The sequence below is a fragment of the Ixodes scapularis genome, unplaced genomic scaffold (assembly GCF_016920785.2).
Source record: "Ixodes scapularis isolate PalLabHiFi unplaced genomic scaffold, ASM1692078v2 PGA_scaffold13__105_contigs__length_92229423, whole genome shotgun sequence".
Lineage (NCBI taxonomy): Eukaryota > Metazoa > Arthropoda > Arachnida > Ixodida > Ixodidae > Ixodes > Ixodes scapularis.
Genome location: NW_024609839.1, coordinates 78,459,668 through 78,476,522, shown reverse-complemented (window position 1 = coordinate 78,476,522; position 16,855 = coordinate 78,459,668). Strand labels below are relative to the sequence as shown.

The 16,855-nt window shown below is 50.7% G+C and overlaps 1 protein-coding gene across 4 annotated transcripts in view; it reads left to right on the top strand.

The window, feature by feature from the left end:
- LOC8025795 (proline-rich protein 36) overlaps nucleotides 1–16,855 on the top strand; it is a 57,798-nt gene that overhangs the window by 28,810 nt on the left and 12,133 nt on the right. For all 4 annotated transcript variants that reach the window (XM_029984355.4, XM_040223275.3, XM_040498783.2 and 1 more), the window contains 6 exons: nucleotides 2,418–2,684; nucleotides 5,898–6,892; nucleotides 9,301–9,548; nucleotides 14,145–14,374; nucleotides 14,708–14,890; nucleotides 15,346–15,448. In XM_029984355.4, the coding sequence (XP_029840215.2) occupies nucleotides 2,418–2,684; nucleotides 5,898–6,892; nucleotides 9,301–9,548; nucleotides 14,145–14,374; nucleotides 14,708–14,890; nucleotides 15,346–15,448 (2,026 nt within the window). The remainder of the gene's footprint in view (nucleotides 1–2,417; nucleotides 2,685–5,897; nucleotides 6,893–9,300; nucleotides 9,549–14,144; nucleotides 14,375–14,707; nucleotides 14,891–15,345; nucleotides 15,449–16,855) is intronic.

The window sequence follows — 16,855 nt, the reverse complement described above, 5'->3', positions numbered from 1 at the left end:
GTGCTGTTTTATTTTCTTTTTTTGAAGGGGATTTTGAGAGTAGTGTCCTTCATTCGGTGAATTTGCGTTAAATAACGGTGAAAGCAAACCATTCATAAACAATTTGCGACCGCGCCGAGCACGCACATGCCCATTACCCAAGCATTTCTGGCATGCCTTGAGCAGCCGAGTAATGGCGCCCTCTAGTGGGACGGCGCGAAACTACATCGGCTACATTGGGAGACAGCACTCCTCGTAGGCTAACTCCGGGTGACGTGGTCGTAAGTATAGAGGAGGTGGTCGAGCTTTAAAATGCAACATGCGCAGTGTTGCATGCGGGAATTTTTGGAAGTAGTCTATCCTCAGCATTCTGGGGTTGTGGAATAATAATTGAATAATTATTTTAGAATCTGTTTTTAAAATAATATGATAATAATATAATAAAATGTTATTGGAATAATATTTTATATTAATATATTATAATAATAATGGAATAATATTAGAATGATAAAATAGGCAATGTTTCATTGTTGTTGAGGAAGAAGAAGTTGAGAGCTGGAGCAGGGCAAGATTCCAGCAGCATGTCAGTGTAGGGCCCACTCTGTGCCCTATTTGGAGCCTCCCCCCTCTCGGCACAACGGGGGTATGTGCCGCTTTTACTGCAGCGTTCGTATCGCCTATCGCAGATTAAGCTTTTGTCGCCTGCCTGCCCCACCCGTGTCGAAAAACTCTGGAGCACAAAAATTGCCGGTGAGCTACGTCGGAATGTGTCTGTGCCGTGCATCGAATTCAGCAGTGACTGACGTCTCCGAGCGAATGCTGCCATTTATGTTTTAAAGGCACTATCGGGCCTTTTTCGGGGTCGTCGTCTGCTCATGCAGGCCAATAGCAGGCATGGCTGCTGGTCGTTTTTGGCAGTGCTTACCGGACAATGTTGGCAAGTGTGTGGAGCCGGGTGTGGCCTAGCGTTTTAGTTGCAGCACGCCACAGTTCTGTTCCTGCTTTTGAATGCAGCCAACGACGCGGGTGTATCGCCGGGTAATGTGTCTTAGCAAGCCACCATAACGCTTCCTGGTTCGCTAACAGATGGCACCGGACGATTGCAAACGAGGCCCGTTGCCGTAGCCTAGCTGTCTCGAGCGTTTTGTTCGAGGGGGGTGTCGGTAGACCTGTGCAAAGATAGCGCTGCAAACTGGGGGTGGGAATAGCAGTATGACGATGATTCAGTCAGCAGGAAATATTTTGCCATCTACTATTGTTGTGTTGGGAATGCACTTTGAAGCATTCACTGGACTCTGCATTTGAGCTTGCTGTTCACTGCTCGTGCTTGGAGCGAGCTCACGTTTATAGGTTAAGACCCGCAATCTCAATGGTGGGGAATGCACGTTGCGAAGGAACTGCGAGAGCTCCCCATCAGCAGGTGTGCACTCGGCTAGGCCGCCAGTGAATGCTGCCTATAAGGCTCCAAGGAACTCATGTGCAGTTACAAAAGGAGGAGGAGGAGGAGGAGGAGGAGGAGGAGGAGGGAGGGGAAGGGAAGAAAGGTACAGAGGGCAAGATATTGTTGCAGCGTACATAGTATTTACGCGTGAGCATATTCAAGTAATGGGCCCTTTTCAGCAGTCAGTTTATCCACTCTGTCCAAAGCTGAAACCTGGCGCTCTGATGGTGGCCTTGCGAAACTTCTCAGCACCAGGAAAAGCGAACGTCTTTGAAAACATAGAGCCGAATACTGTCAACATCTAAATTTCCCCGCACTTTCCGGTAGCACTTGTGGACAGGATCTACTGCCCAAATAGTGAACACGTGCCCATATGCCCATATTTGTTGTCGCCTCTCCTGCATTGCGGGCAGACAGTTCCAGTTTGAAGAAGCGCTGGGGGCCAAGTTTAAAAATGTAATATATTTGCGAGTGAAAAAAAGTATTTGGATCTGCCACTAGAGTTGCTGGTTGGGTGGGTCTGTTGGTGCATTCAACCAATGCTGTGGCAAATTCGGCGTTCATTGAAAGTTTGTCGGAGGTCCTTTCTAAGCTAGATTGAGACCTGGCGATGTGGGGAATACGATAAAGTACGTACTGTGTTGCTGGACGAGTTGGGGCATATCTAGGTACAAAATAAAATGGTGGAAAAGGGACAACAATGAGAGTAGACAGGTGCCTGTCCTGTCTACTGTCATGTCTGCTACTTTATTTTGAGTAGACAGGTGCCTGTCCTGTCTACTGTCTTGTCTGCTACTTTATTTTGTACCTAAATATAGGGGGGAATAGCTAGCACTCAAAATTTGAAAGGGCGAGCTGTGAACACGTTGACCGTGGAGTGCAAGCCACCGTGTGCCCTACTTTTTTTTTACCGCCGCGCAGGTTCCCGATCTTGCCCCGCACGTTGACCGTGGAGTGCAAGTTGCCGTGTGTCCTACTTTTTTTTACTGCCACGCAGGTTTCCGATCCCGCCCCGAAGTCCGGGCTCGTTCCGAAATCGGAACCCGTCGAGACGCCGGAGGCCGCCCAAGAGCCCGAGGCAGCCAAGAAGTCGCAGCGGATCCAGAAACTGGAGCCCGAGTCGGAGCCGGTCGAAGAAGCCGAGCCTGTCCGGAAGTCCCGGTTGGTGCGGAAGTCAGGCCTCGTCCGGACACCCAAACAGTGCCGGTCGACGTCCGGTACCCGGCGTGCCATGAGCAGCCAGGAAGAGAGCTCCGAACCAACGGTGAGTCCAGTCTCCACGGTCCTACGCCTCAATCTCAGTTCCGTGACAAGAAAGTCCGTAGTGAGTTGCTGCATGCTTATCGCATTATCGCATCGTAGAACGTTAATCTGCTGTGTCCTCAATCCGCAATATCGGTTCCCGTATCGTGTGGTTGACAGCGAGTGCCAAGGTGTTTATCCCTCATTTTTGATAAACTTTCGTCTCGTCGCCCCCTATGATCGCCTACCCAATATATTTCACCATTTATCTCCTCATCATGGGTGGCCATTAATACTGGATTTTATCGGAGATCTGTTTGGTGTACAGCAGTGATGTGATTGCTGCGCCAATTGCGCCAAACTGCGCCAAGGGGCTAACCCTGCTACATCCTGCTACATTTTGCCGAAATATGGGTAATCTGCGCCAAGCCTGCGCCAAAGGACCAATTTCTGTCGTCTTTCAAAACCGAAACTAAACTGAGTACCGTAATTGAGCATGCATGAGCTAGGTAGCGCAAGCGGCCGCCCAACAAAAAGTACTCTGTATCAATCGTCCATCTGGTTTTACATAGTTTTTCCCGCCACCTCTCGTTTCACGCTCGCGTCGTCCATGTGTCTCGTCACGCAGTATCACTGTATCACTACAGCGTGGTGCACGTTAAAGACCCCAGGCTAGCGGTTGTACCGCACTGGCTAAATTTCTCATCTACAGCTGGGAGACGCGTCGCCCCTGTGAGGCAGACCAAGTTCTAGGCTGTATAAACACACACACAACCCTAATTTTTTTCTCGCGTCTTAAAAAAAAAAAAAAATCAATGATAGACGCGGGCATGTGTTGACGCTTCAGTGCTTCAGTCGTTGTACAAAGCGCTCCAAGTAAGTGCTTTTTGACCCTGACTCGCGATGTCTTGTTTTGACCTGACTCGCTCAGGTTCTTTTTTCTGTGTGTTTAGCTTCTACTAGAGCACTATATAGCTCCTTTGGAGCAGAGTAGCGCAATCTAGAACGCCGCCTCTCGGCGACTAGTGGCGAACGCCCGGAGGTTCCAACTGCGGTCAGAAATGCATGAAGAATGTGAGAAAATCGTCGTTTCTTCAGTATTGTGGGGATGTACGGAATGGCAATCGTTTTTGACATAATAATGGAACATTTTAGAATAATTTTCGCTAAGTTTTGTGCCCCGCAAGGACGTGACTTTTTTAAAACAATTGCCTGAGCGGCATCATGCAGCAGACGACACGGCGACGTCACACCATTCACGTGACCCGCTCCGGCCAACCCGGAAAGCCCATCTCCGCTGCGAGCAAAAATCGTCTGCTTCAAACGCCATTGACTTGGAAATTGCCTTCTCAAAATTTGCACACGCATCCGATATTATTAAAACTTTGATAAAATGTTTAGTGCTTTACTAAATTCACGACAGACTAGTTTTGAAAAGTGTGAACTCGACGTTCATTTTTTAATCAGCCGTGTTGAGTCGATCTCCATGTATTCTCCCCTAGGGCTGGCCGCCTCCTGGAACCCTGAGTACCACGTCCGCTCTGTCGGCCATGTTGTCGGCAAAACACGGAGTTCAAAGGATTGCGCTACTCTGCTCCGTAGGAGCTATATAGTGCTCTAGCTTGTACCTCGCCTGCCGGCCAGGAAAGCACGTGCCGCTGGACTGTTTTTTGTCGTATTTTGCATACAATTTTGGAAACCAGTTGGCGATGGAGCGGAGTGGCATGGTGTCTGTTTCGATCGAACAGCCATCTCCGCTCGCGCGACGAAGCACATGCAAATGAAAGCCTGCCAAAGTTGCCCTCATGTGCGCGCGGACATGACTGCACGACAGAGGCACCAGCCGGGACGCTTGCAAGCCATTGTTTTAAGTTTTGCTTACTTTTGACGAAAATCTGGCACGTCGGGAACCAGTAAAACGGTGACAAGCGGTTTTTCGGAATCGCTCGGCAACGCCCACAGCGGCTCCATACCACATGAACGAATGACGTTTTATCGAACAGCGACATTTGAGCGAATCAACGTTTTAGCGAATAACGGGGGCGCGCGTTAACCCATCCGCCGCGCTCCGCTTTACGCCGCTTCGCGGCGACAGTCTGCGGCGGCTCATCACAAAAATGTGAACCCATTTGGCCCACCCGAAAACGCCGCTTCGCGGCGTCCGACTATTCGCTAAAGTGTCATTCGGTCAAACGTGGGCGTTCGCTAAAACGTCGTTCGATCAAGTGAGTGCCTCCCGCCCACAGCACTGTTCATTTGTGGGACGTCTCAATGTCTCTTTGGAGACATTGAAAGTGGGAATTCATTACTAGCCAAAGGCAAAGGTTGACATCATCCGAGCTCGCAGTGGTCCACCACAGTGGCCCGCACTTGATATGCGTCATTTCACAGATAGCTGCACCAGACATCCTTTTCTGACATTGTGTGTGACCTCGAAACTGTGTCTAGCCACAACCCTGCTGGCATCGTCAAGGTCCATTGCGTCAGACATCCCGAAGAAGTCCTGACATCAGTTCTGTTTACTTGTCCAGAATTCGGGTCAAATGAATTGTTTTGTGAACCCCTTCCAGGTCCAGCTCGAGCAATAAAAAATGAGTTGTTTTAACAATTTTACATTTTTTAGATAGTTATATATTTAGTTTTGGACCACTAGTAGTGCGTTGTAAATAAACTGCCAGCCTGAACTTGTGTTCTGTCTGGCGGCATGGTCTCCCATCAGCTGCATCATACATGCCTGTGACTACTGCATTTAGCAGTACCCTGACAAGTGTTATGAGGACCACGAAAAACCACCGCCAGAAAAACCTTGATTTGAAAGAGCTTAATAACTTAATATAATGCTTTTGGTGGACTCGTTAACAAAATGAGAAGCACCTTTTGCAAGTGAACGGCAGACTCGTTGCCTTTTGCTCAAACTATTGAATGGAAGCCAAACTAGTTGATGGGGAAAACATTTTTATTGCACCCAGAATTGCGAGTATCGAAATTAATTTTTGTTACGAGGGTCGAGCCATGCATGCACACTCTCACTTTTTTTTTTTTTGGAAAGAAGGGCGCTGAAATTGTCCCCCCTTTGCTCGCATTTACGAGTTCTAGCCTGTGGAGCGGCGACCTCTGCAAGCGACGTCGTTCCCACAGTTTTTCTGTTCCGCGGTGCACTGGGTGTCGAGAAAGATTGCGTTTTCGGACAACTCTTGGGAGGATTAAAACGCGTCGCGGCCGTCCGCCCGTGCAGCCCTCTCCGGCCAAGCGGGTCAAGCAGGAGCCGCCAGAGGAAGAGTTCCTGGCCATGACGAGCCGCTGCCTTGGCGTCAGCGAGCCGGCCGACGTGCCCGGTGCCACTTCGGACGTCGTTGCGGACTTCCCCATGGTGCCTCCGGCCACCCTGACGCCCCGGCAGCAGGAGCTGCTGGACCGCCTGGTGGCCAGCACCCAGTCGAGCCGGCCCCTGACAGTGGCCCTCTCGGCCGAGCCCACCTTCGTCTGCCCCCAGCTGAACGGCAGGGATGCCAACGCGGCCGCCAGGGCACTGGCCACGGAACCCGTCAGGCGCCAGCTGTTCGAGGACAGCCCACCGAGAGCCAAGGCAAAGTCGGCGCCGGCCACTCAGGGTTCTGCGTCTAAGACGGCGGTGGCCGCGACTTTGGCGTCGGGGAGTTCAAACTCCAAGACCCCGAGGGTTTCGGCCTTCCGGTATTGGGGGTCGAAGACTGTGGCGGCGTCGACTCCAGGTTCGGACAGCAATTCGCCGACGGCTAGGGGTTCGGACCCCGAGACGACGAGTCCGACGTCGAAGAGTTCGGTCTCCAAGGTGCGGACTCCGGCGTCTAAAAGTTCAGACCCCAAGACTCCGGCCGCGACGTCTAAGCCTTGGGCCTGGAAGACCCAAACTCCGACGTCACGGACTTCGACTCCAGCAGCGACCCCTGTCCGGACTCCTCCTGCGTCGTCGCCCGCAAACTCTCCGGACGCGAGTTCGGGCACGCCGGGACGCGGGGGCCAATGCGCGGGTGTCCCGAGGAGGCGTCGGGGGAGGGGTGGCGGGTCGCTGGGAGTGTCGCGGGGAAGCACACGCAGCAGGAGGCCCATCCGGCTGCCGGCGAGGTTCCAGGATTCCGAGCTGCTGCTGTCACCCACCGCCTGGGACCAGCTGCTGTCAGCGCTGCCGCCACGTGCGCCGCGGCCAGAGCCGGTTGTTGCCGCCGGTCCCGTGTCGCCGCCTGCGGAGAGGTGAGAGCCACTTGTCTCTAAAACACTGGTTCACGCATTTGTGTTTGAGCGTGATTTAGTGCTCGTTCTAACCGCTTACAACCCAAAAACTCTAGAGGGCCTAGATCTAAGAGAGAAAGCAAATTGCACCGTGGAGAGCCCTAACAGTTTAATGGAGCACGCCTCCCGCACAGATTGGGTGCATGTGCGAGGCAAAGACGCCCTGGCCTCTTCCTTTTTGTTACAGAGGTGCCCCATAAACCACGATAAGATTCGTTGAAAATGCTCTCAAATTTGGGCCGCTAGAGAAAAGATTGGTACGCTGCTGCCATCTATCTGGTGACCCTGTAATGCTTCTAATCAGCATACGACTAGACTGGAGGTTTTGCAGTATTTGTAAGGTCAAAGGTCAGATCTATGCCTCATTTATAAAAGTAGGTCGCTGGTAACGTTCGAATAGGATCAAGCCCACAGTGGGAAAAAGTGTGTAAAAAAAGAGGCAATGTGCGCATAGGTCGCAAGTGTTGCAAAGCCGTTCCATAGATGGCAGTAGCGTGCTGGAGTTAGTTGCCGCAAGTGAAGGCTGCACACTTAGGTGCACTCAAACGGGAGCGTGTGAACCGGCCTCGAAAGATCCGCGATTGTTTGCGGTCTGTTTGGGGGCACTGTTCGACGTTAATAGACCACTTCAGTCGTGAAACCTTCCGTAGGCGCCGTATGGCGGACAGCCTTTGAAGACGACTTTTGGTAGCAGTGGCATTGCGGCTATGGCAAAACATGTACGGTCGACTCTGATATTTTGAAGCTCTTGGGGACGTGGAAAAGCGTCAAACTAAGCGAGCTTCGTATTAGAATAACTCTCGCGTTGCGAGTTCTTATTCGATGCTGGCTTGTCGCAGCTATGCGCACTACAGAGCCTCTGCGCCACCTTGAGGCTTCCCCGCCATCCCCACTTTGCTGGCCCAGTGCTCCGCGCGCTAGTTTTATTTCCAGGTAATGTTTCTAGGCTGCCGTCGTGTTGCCGACGACGACGATGCTACAAACGCGACTCTCCCGACACATAGCGGCTAAATAGTTTCTGCCACCGTCTTGGGCTATAGTAAAAACGGACGACAGTGGACTCGCGATAATTAAAACTGATATTTCACACTTCGGTTAATTCAATCAAATTAAAACAATTTTGTATTCCCACTATGTTTTCGACGCATTTATGAGCTGCTGAATTCAAAAAGCGTTTTTGCTTAATTCATGCTACAGTCATGCCTCAATAATATGGATACGCCGCCATATGGACACCATTTTAGGGGACAAACTGGGAAAATACGTGCATTTTTGTCTCCTCATTATGGACAACTCACATTATGCACGATTTTTGGGGGGAACGGAGGTGTCCGTGTCAACGAGTCATTGTGTATCACTGCTTTCCGCAGTATGCGAGTGCTCGGTGAGAAGTGCACACGACGGGACTAACCCACCGCGATCGTGCGAGCAGACGTGTCCCGGCAATCTGCTTTCATTATTCGAGCTTGTTTTTTCAATTTTTCTGAGGGGGTTGAATTCGAGGTTAAAGAAAGAGCATGGTAGTGAGCAGATTTACGAATTCCCTGGATTAGGATAGCTGGGCGTCTCTCTATAGTTCGTTGCAACCTAAGAACGAAGGGCGAGGGTAAAACGGGCTGGGGAGGAGGAAGCAGACGGAACGCTAAAGAGAGAAGGAGGTTTCCCTCTCTCTTCTTCAGCGTTCCAACTGCTTCCTCCTCCCCGGCCCGTCTTACTCCGCCCTTCGTTCTTAGGTTGCAACGGACTATAGGTTTAATTTTATGTCAAATTTGTTGTTTACGTGCCACCCCAATGTAGGCATTGGGTGTTCTGAGGCTACGGTTCGTAGATGTGGTTACATTAAAACTAACTGAGCTTAGAAGTGTGCAAGTAGAAGGTTGGGAACAAACTTCACGAGTTCAGCTGGGTTGTTGGTTCGTGGTACAACAGTAGTGAAAGGCTCGGGGAAACTATTCAATATTCAGTTAGAAATTATTTGGCCAAAACCACTATTTGCTTCTATGTTTTATGTGTGTGCCTGCTTAGAAATATGCTGTAGAGAAAAGTGTAAAAGATCTCCTTGGTATGTGTAGCTATTCCTACAGCAAATCGCTATTTTAACTCACATCATATTTAGATAAATTTCGGATAATTCAAAGTTCCGATATTTCAAACTGAAGTCTGCGGCGTTCTGGAGTTTGGATTAGAGTGGACCGTATAGTAAGAAGAACACGGTAACCAAACCCAAAGGCTAATAACACATCTCGCGAAATCCCGCATCCCGCAAAAAACATTCTGCGGCTAGCACCCAAGGGGTCTTGTCTTGAGCTTGCTGTCCGTGCACGCGGCAGCCTGGCCGGCGTTCTCGAGCGTCCCGGTCCGTTCCTCAGCGCCAAGCCCACGGCCCCGACCACGCCCCGGGCGCGGGACTCATCTTCGTCGTCGAGCAGCTCGTGGTCCAGCAGTTCATCGTCGGGTTCGTCCTCGGGCTCCTCTACATCCCCGGCCGCGGCAGCCGACCCCAAGGAGAAGGACCCGGGTGGCCGCACGGCGCTGCACCACCTGGCGGCGCAGCGCACCAAGGGCCTGGTCAGCCTGGGTTCGCTCACCAAGCCGGCCGAAGACGACAGCCTCTCAGGTACCCAAGCTCAGCACCTCTTACATGCCTTTTACCGTAAAATACCGTGGAAGCACCCACCTTGTTCCAGCGCCCACTATTAACATGTTCCAAACTTGGAATCCTGCAAATTATACGTTAAGTGCCCGATTTGATTGGGCAAGCACCCATGTTTAGAATAATCCAGTTTTCAGTGAAAGTGGGGTGGGCACTTGCTTCCCCAGTATTTTACGGTAAGTGTGGCAACCCTTCACGGACCTTCTTCGCTCGCGTCGATCTGGCCGTGGTGAGCGAGACTGTCGAAGAGCGTTCGCAACAAAATGAAGGTTCGCTGCCGACGCCCGCGTGGGCGGCACTCGCGCAGTTTGACGATTTCCCGTGATGGGCACTTTCCCTACGTTTTATTGCTCTCACGTGGCTGACACTCTTGCCAGGATTTTTTGCTAGAGTGGCTGACACTCTCTCCCTTAGTTGATTGCTCTCTCGTTGCTGACACCGTCAGCGGTTTATTGCTCTCTGGAGGTTTGACTCTCACGTGGGGGACGCTCTCCCGTGGTTTGACTCCTCTCCTGGCCTTTGATGTTAGAAGGAGCCGTCTTGAAATTACACCGAATATAACCAAGAGAGCGATTAGCTGAGGACATGATCTTATTAACATGATTATTCCAAGATAAATTATTAGTTAAATAAACACCAAGATATTTATATTCGGTAATGGCCTCAAGGATGGTGTCATTTAGTGTTAATGTTGTTACGTTGGGGTAGGACGAGCGCGTGAAACATACATGCATGCATTTATTAATATTTAGGGACATTTGCCAAGTACGGCACCAGTCGGCAATTTTATTAATGTCGCTCTGGAGTAGCAGGTTGTCGTCGGGAGATTTTATTAGTCTATATATTACGCAATCATCCGCAAAAAGGCGAATTGAAGAAGAAAGTTGAAGTGGGAGGTCATTAATATAGATTAGAAAGAGTAAAAGGCCAAGTACAGAGCCTTGCGGGACGCCGGGGGAGATTGGAGCTAAGGAGGAGGGCGAGTCGTTAGCGAGAACAAATTGAGAACTGTACCTAAGAAAAGATTCTATCCATTTTAGAACGTTTGCGGCGAATTGTGGTCGTAGATTGGGAAGGCGAGTTTTGCAGTTCACTTAAGGTGGGTTAGATACACTCGCACCATGCTGTCGGGACTGCAATGCCGGACACCACCTGGAAACTTGCAGGCCTTCAGAGGTAACTGGGGCCAAGACGTCTCTCCCTCGTTGGAATTGCCATTTAGTTCTTGCCTAGTGAAGCTTTCCAAGTTGAAACATCCAAACGAAAGGAATGCGGGAAAATATGGTACGAGTAAGGGTCCTTGTTTTCGTTACGTGCCGCTAAATTCCTAAAAATGACCCTCGAGCCACTGTATTATATTTGGGGAAGCACGAAAAGCCTCAACATGTATTTTGAGGATTTCCCTGGAAAATAAATTATCTAGACAAAGGTTTTTCTTCCCACAAAGCTTGGGCAGTAAAACCCTAAATCCCGAAAAAAAACCATTCTTTTTTTTTTTGTTTTTTTTTTTTGGGGGGGGGGGGGGGGGGGTTCTTGAAGTTTGGGAAGCATGACCCTGAAATACGAGAAATCTCTGTTGGGGTGTTTTGGTGTTGCAGGGTTTTTCTTCCCAAGCTTCGTGGGAAGAAACCTTTGCCTAGATACTTATTTTTTGTCCACCCAAATGCGACCCCAATGGACTTTCGTGAGGCTGCTTTTGGGCACTGCACCCTTTGTCCCGTTTTCTTCTCTTATTGGTACCCAAGTATCTGTGTCGCACGCACATTCCTCGGAGGTGAGGCAATCCTATGCGTCGGACACGGTTCCCTCGACGCAAGCCCCAACAAACGCCGACCCATTCGTTCGAAACCAAGAGCTGATGCAAATTATGAAGAAACAAAAAAACACGGAGTTCTATACTTCGTTTCAGCTTCGGTCCGAGCGCGGCCGATGTTATGAGCCGAAAGGCCAATCAGAGAGCGCAAAAAGCGCAGCGTCATGGCGTGCTCTCTGCTCTTGATAGGACTATCCGGCGGAGGAGGAGCGCACACAGAGACACGGCGAATACCGGCTGGTCCTATCAACTGCAGAGAGCACGCCATGACGTTTCGCTTTCTGCGCTGTTTGATTGGCCCTTCTGCTCGTAACATCGGCCGCGCTCGGACCGAAGCTGAAACGAAGTATTCGCGACTCCAGCGACCTATAGGGGGCGCCACCACCAAACAAACATGGCGGCTGAGTCCAGGTCGCGTCGGCTCGGCCGGGCTGCCTGAACAAGCGGCGCATTCAATTTAACAGAAGTTCTTTTGTTTAATGCCAAATTTTATAGGTATCTGAACTGATATGGTTACGTGTAGCCGGTGCACATAAACTTGCAAAGCATAGTTTTGTTTTCCCGTTGTTTTTTGCTTTTTTCATGTCAAACTTTCGTTTCGGAGATTTTGTTCGAAACCGAAACTATGGGCTCCGGAGAGACGGTAATAGACTTTAATCAGTTTTGATCATCTAAGAAAAGCGGCGATGACCACAGAATTGCTCTACCGAGAGTAATTTTCAGCAAACTCGCATGCCTCGACCACGCGACTTATGTGTCCACGAAATCGAGCTTTTGTGCGGTCAACAACACAGGCTGCAGGAAAATTACGAAAATTGAGCGAGCGCTTCTTGAGCCGAGGAGCATTTTAACCCGCTGGCGCCCTACAACGCAGCTGATACTCTTATTTCAATTCTGGTTTTAGTAGCAATCGAGAATTCATTTTGACGAGCGGGTTATGTATTATATTACGAACTGTGTCCCACTAAAGCGATATTAGTATATTCTTCGGGTTGAAATATGAGCTTAGTTGACTAGCTATTAGATGAACTGCTGAATAATATTTGACAGACAGAGAGATACTACTCAAACTCAGCCAAATGGTTCTAGCCGGTAGCACGGAGACGAATGCGGACAAACTGAAGAGTGCCTTCATCGCAGATTCACGCAGAACCTCTCTGAATTGAACTTGACCTCGAATCCTGAACGGAGAAAATGAGTATTTTCTGTGGCCGGTAAACCTGAGCAATGTAGACGTATATTGCTGATGGCTTCGACGGGGGTATAATATAAATATTGGAGGCGCGATAGATCATAATGCCGTGACTGCTTCTAACTTTGCGAGACACGTCCCCCACCTTTTGAAAGCAGACAATTTCCCTCATTAATCATATGCAGCGAGCAGGTTTTCCTGAATCAAGTAATTGCGAAATCAGCCCAACTCCTTCAGTGTGGTTCAGAGGCTTTTTCGGCGAAACGCAGCCAAGATGAATAGCCAACGCACCGACCGGCGTGGGTGGCACAAACTTGAGGCTAATCAAACACAACCAAACTCAAGAAAAGCAGCTGTCGAACGTTCCCATTCGCTTGACTGCAACGTTGGTGTTCCCTCCAGTGAAACACCTCGTCTGTCGTCCTCAGTCCACTGTTCTACATCCTTACAAAGAAACCACTTATCAGTCACCAAGTAGTCGTTACTTTGAATGTGATTCGAGACAGACAAGAAATCGAAACGGTTTTCCGTGAATCCTCCCCATCCAGGAAATCGAAAGCACGCGACCGTCTGTTGTGGAGTAAACGGGCTTTCAAACATGCGATGAAAGGAAAAAAATCTACTAAGGCTTCACCACACTAATGAACACTCATGCAAACTTTCGGACCCTACCTGGACCGGCTGGTTCCCGGTTTTCCCGCTTGGTGGCGTCCGTTTTGCTGGAGTCGCGAATAGGTGCGAGCGATCTCATTGGTCGACACCCAGAATGAGGCTCGGGATGGGCCCTCTCAACACCACCTACCGGGTGTCTCAAATAGCAGCCAGGCTCTTTAAATTGCCAGCAAAAATCGGTTTCTTAACCTATTGCGTTACGATTTTGTGCAGCGTTGCCCAAGGTGGTGCATTTTTTCTATAAAATTTGCAAAGATCAAACTTACCTGAGGAAAAAGTAAAAAAACAACAAAAAAAACGGTTAACACCTATGTAAGCTCAGTGAAGCCATCGGTCTTGAAACCATATGGTGCCCTATTGTTTGAAGACCGGCGGCTTCGCTGCGTTTTCATAGGTGTTAAGCCTTTTTCTTTTTACTTGTTTCTCGGGTAAGTTCAATCTTTGCAAATTTTATAGAAAAAAATGCACCACCTGTGGGCAATAGTGCACAAAATCGTAGAACAATAGGTCAAGAAACCAATTTTTGCGATTGATTTAGAGAACCTGGCTGCTATCTGAGACACCGGGTAGAATGTTCGGAGCCTCTGCATCATAATTTGGATGTCGTTGCGGCGAGACGGAGCAAAGGACGCAGATTGGACACGTGTACTGCGTCAGCGTTCGGCTGGTGCTCGTGTCCGATATATCTTCGTACTCGTGTGCAGTTGCTGAGTTGGCGCCCTTCAACTGTTACGACATTCCTCCGAGGAAGAGGAGGTGGTTCGCGGGCCTCGTTCGTTCTAGGCGGTGTCGGTTGCCCCGCCCCTTCAACGTCGCTTTTCATTTTCCTTCTCCCTTGCCCTTTGGATGACGCTGCATCGCTGCTTTGCCTTTTCTCTCCCAGACACGTCCGAGCAGTTGAGCTCCGAGGAGGAGGAGGCGGGCACACCCTCGACCCCTCCCCTTCCCTCGGAGGAGGCGGAGTCCGCGGCCGTCGACGAGGTGACGGCGGTAAAGGCGTCGCGGGAGCGGGTGCGCCGCAAGCAGCTCATGGACCTGTTTGTGCGCCTCCAGAACGCCGTGTTCAGTGGCCCCAGCGAACGGCCACTGCCCAAGGTCTCCATTCTGCAGCAGGTAAATGGCTTTATTTTGCTCAAGAATGCCGGTGTCGCGTGTTCCGTGACTAGAAGTATGTTGTTCTTATGTAATGCCTTTAACAAAGGCCTTTAAAAGAACTTGAATTTAAAAAAAAAAAAAAAATAAAGTCGACGAGCGCTTGAAGAGCTTCATCTCACGGTGCTAAAACGAACCCGCCTTGCCTATCATGCGCTTTTCCGTCGCTCTCTTTTTTGTGCCTTCTGTCTCGGGACCGCCGGCGAGAGCGCTTGGGACGCGTCGCAGTCCGCTCCAGCCTTTGCTGGCCGGGGAGGGTGGAGGTTGTCTAACGGCATGCCTCCTCCGGTCCAGGCGCTGCGCTACCTGAGCTGCCTGAAGACGCTCTCGCACCACCTGGACGGGGAGAAGCGGCGCCTGCGCAGGCGCCAGTTGGACCTGCAGACGTGCCTGGCGGCCGCCCGCAAGGGCCACACCTTCCTCAGTCGCCTGGAGCCCCTGCCCCCCTCACAGCCCGTGCCCAGGCTGGTCGCGCAGGTGGGTTTCGACTGCTGTGCCCCGCTTCGCGGCGGGCCGCAGCAGACGCCGCGGAGTTGTCCCAACCAGTCTGGCTCTCGCCGCATTCGATTTGCCCACACCTACTTTGGCATGCTTACTTTTCGCAGAATGGGTAAGGAAGGTGCTTGCTTACTCAAGCACTCAACGAAGAGCCCCGAAAAAGTGAGCATTTTCAGGGTGAACTGAGTAGTAGCAGAGCCTTTCCTTTTTGTCTCGCTTGGTCCCTCTCCCCCACTCTTCCCTCCCCATCCCCTCGACGTCCCGTTTTCTACTCCAAGGATCGTACGGTTACCCCGTGAATGGTGCAACACTATGAACCACTTACTACCTAGTATGGGAAATATTCCTCACCCCGGGGAGACGAGGGGTACCTTCAAAACCCGGGCGTATCTAGGCCAAAAGGGTTTCTCTCAAACGCGTGGGTTGCCCCACAGGTGTGCGACCTGTCGTCTCCAACCCTGGAGCCGTTGCGGAGGATCTCGGACGAGGTCTCGATCCCGCAGCCCAGCTCCCACCACCACAAGTCCTCCCATTCGGGTGAGACCCCCGACAAAACGGGAACGGTGGGCGGGCCTCTCTGCTTGACCGCCCGTGGCGCACGCTCCCCGCGTTTTGCAATGCTTCAGCAACTCCCGTGCCTAAAGCGTGCGCGAGCAGCCGGTGCATGGTGGAAGGCAACTGGCACGTGCTGCTGGCCGGGCTTTCGAAAGGCGCACCCCGCTGTTGTCACCTTTCCAGTGACCGTAGCGGGGATGGTGTCGTCGTCGACCGTTCTTCTCGCTGCCGTCAAAGGGGTGACGCAATGGGTTTTCGTGCTTCCACTCAATACCTCTCGGAATTTTTCCTGGACATTCATAACTAATGAAACGCGTTAATTTTTTCGCGCAGTGGCAGTCGCAGAAAAAAATTGGAGAAACGCGGGCGGCGCTCGCCTCCTCAACTCGCGGCCAGAACAAGCGGCCACACGATCTGAGACCGAAAAAATGCCGCCAATGTTTTGTTGTAGCTGGGGTTGGCAAGGCCGAATTTTATACGTTGTTAATGTTCGGCCATTTCCATCGTCGCGTCGGTTGGATACGAGCCACTACCCAGAGGCATGTCGAGGCATTGATTGTTACAGGCTCAAGTCGAACACTTGCGCCGTACGAGTGTATGCGCTTACGAGCAACGTTTAGATATCGTCACCGTGGGGTACCGGAAAGTTTGATGACAGCGGTGCCAATAATGCAAGCCCCGGAACTTTGTCGTCAAATTTTGCGAAGGAGAGACTGAAAGAAAACGTCCGCTTTTATTCTTGAAATTACGCAGCAGCAAAGACTGTTCCTGGTCAATGGCGTTGCGTGCGAGTACGCTCGGTTCCCAGTAGTGCCAATAAGCTTGTGTAAAGTGAAACATTTTGACCCAATATCATTGCACCACCCCTTTAAGGCACGGCCCTGCCTAAAAATATTTTTTTTATGTGTCTGGCTACAAAACATTTGTTACAACACTTGCGACAGTGAGCAGTGACTATTCGCTTCGCCCAGGCTGTCGTGATTCGTCGGAGTGCGGAGAGTTTCTGTCAGTTGCTCAGTTTTGCTACCTTATCCAAACAGTCTTGAATCCTACACAAGGTGATTCTGTACTTGATCTCTTCTGTACAACCGACCGCAACTGTATTTTCGCTTATCACGCTCTAGTATATATTGGCGACCACAAGGCTGTCCTTGTCAACTCGACGTTTTCTCCGGCTCGGCGCAACATTGTCGGAAGAGTTTTTAAATTATTACGAGGTCGACACCATCAGAGTGCTGGGCTCTTTTGACTTTTCTCGGACTATAACTCCTGGCCTTTATTGACACGCAGTCTGTAGCTGAGAACTGGGCTGTGCTTAAGTATAAAATCTACAAACTTGTTGAGGAGTACATTTCGCTAGTTTTTATTAGCACAAACCTGACGAGCCCT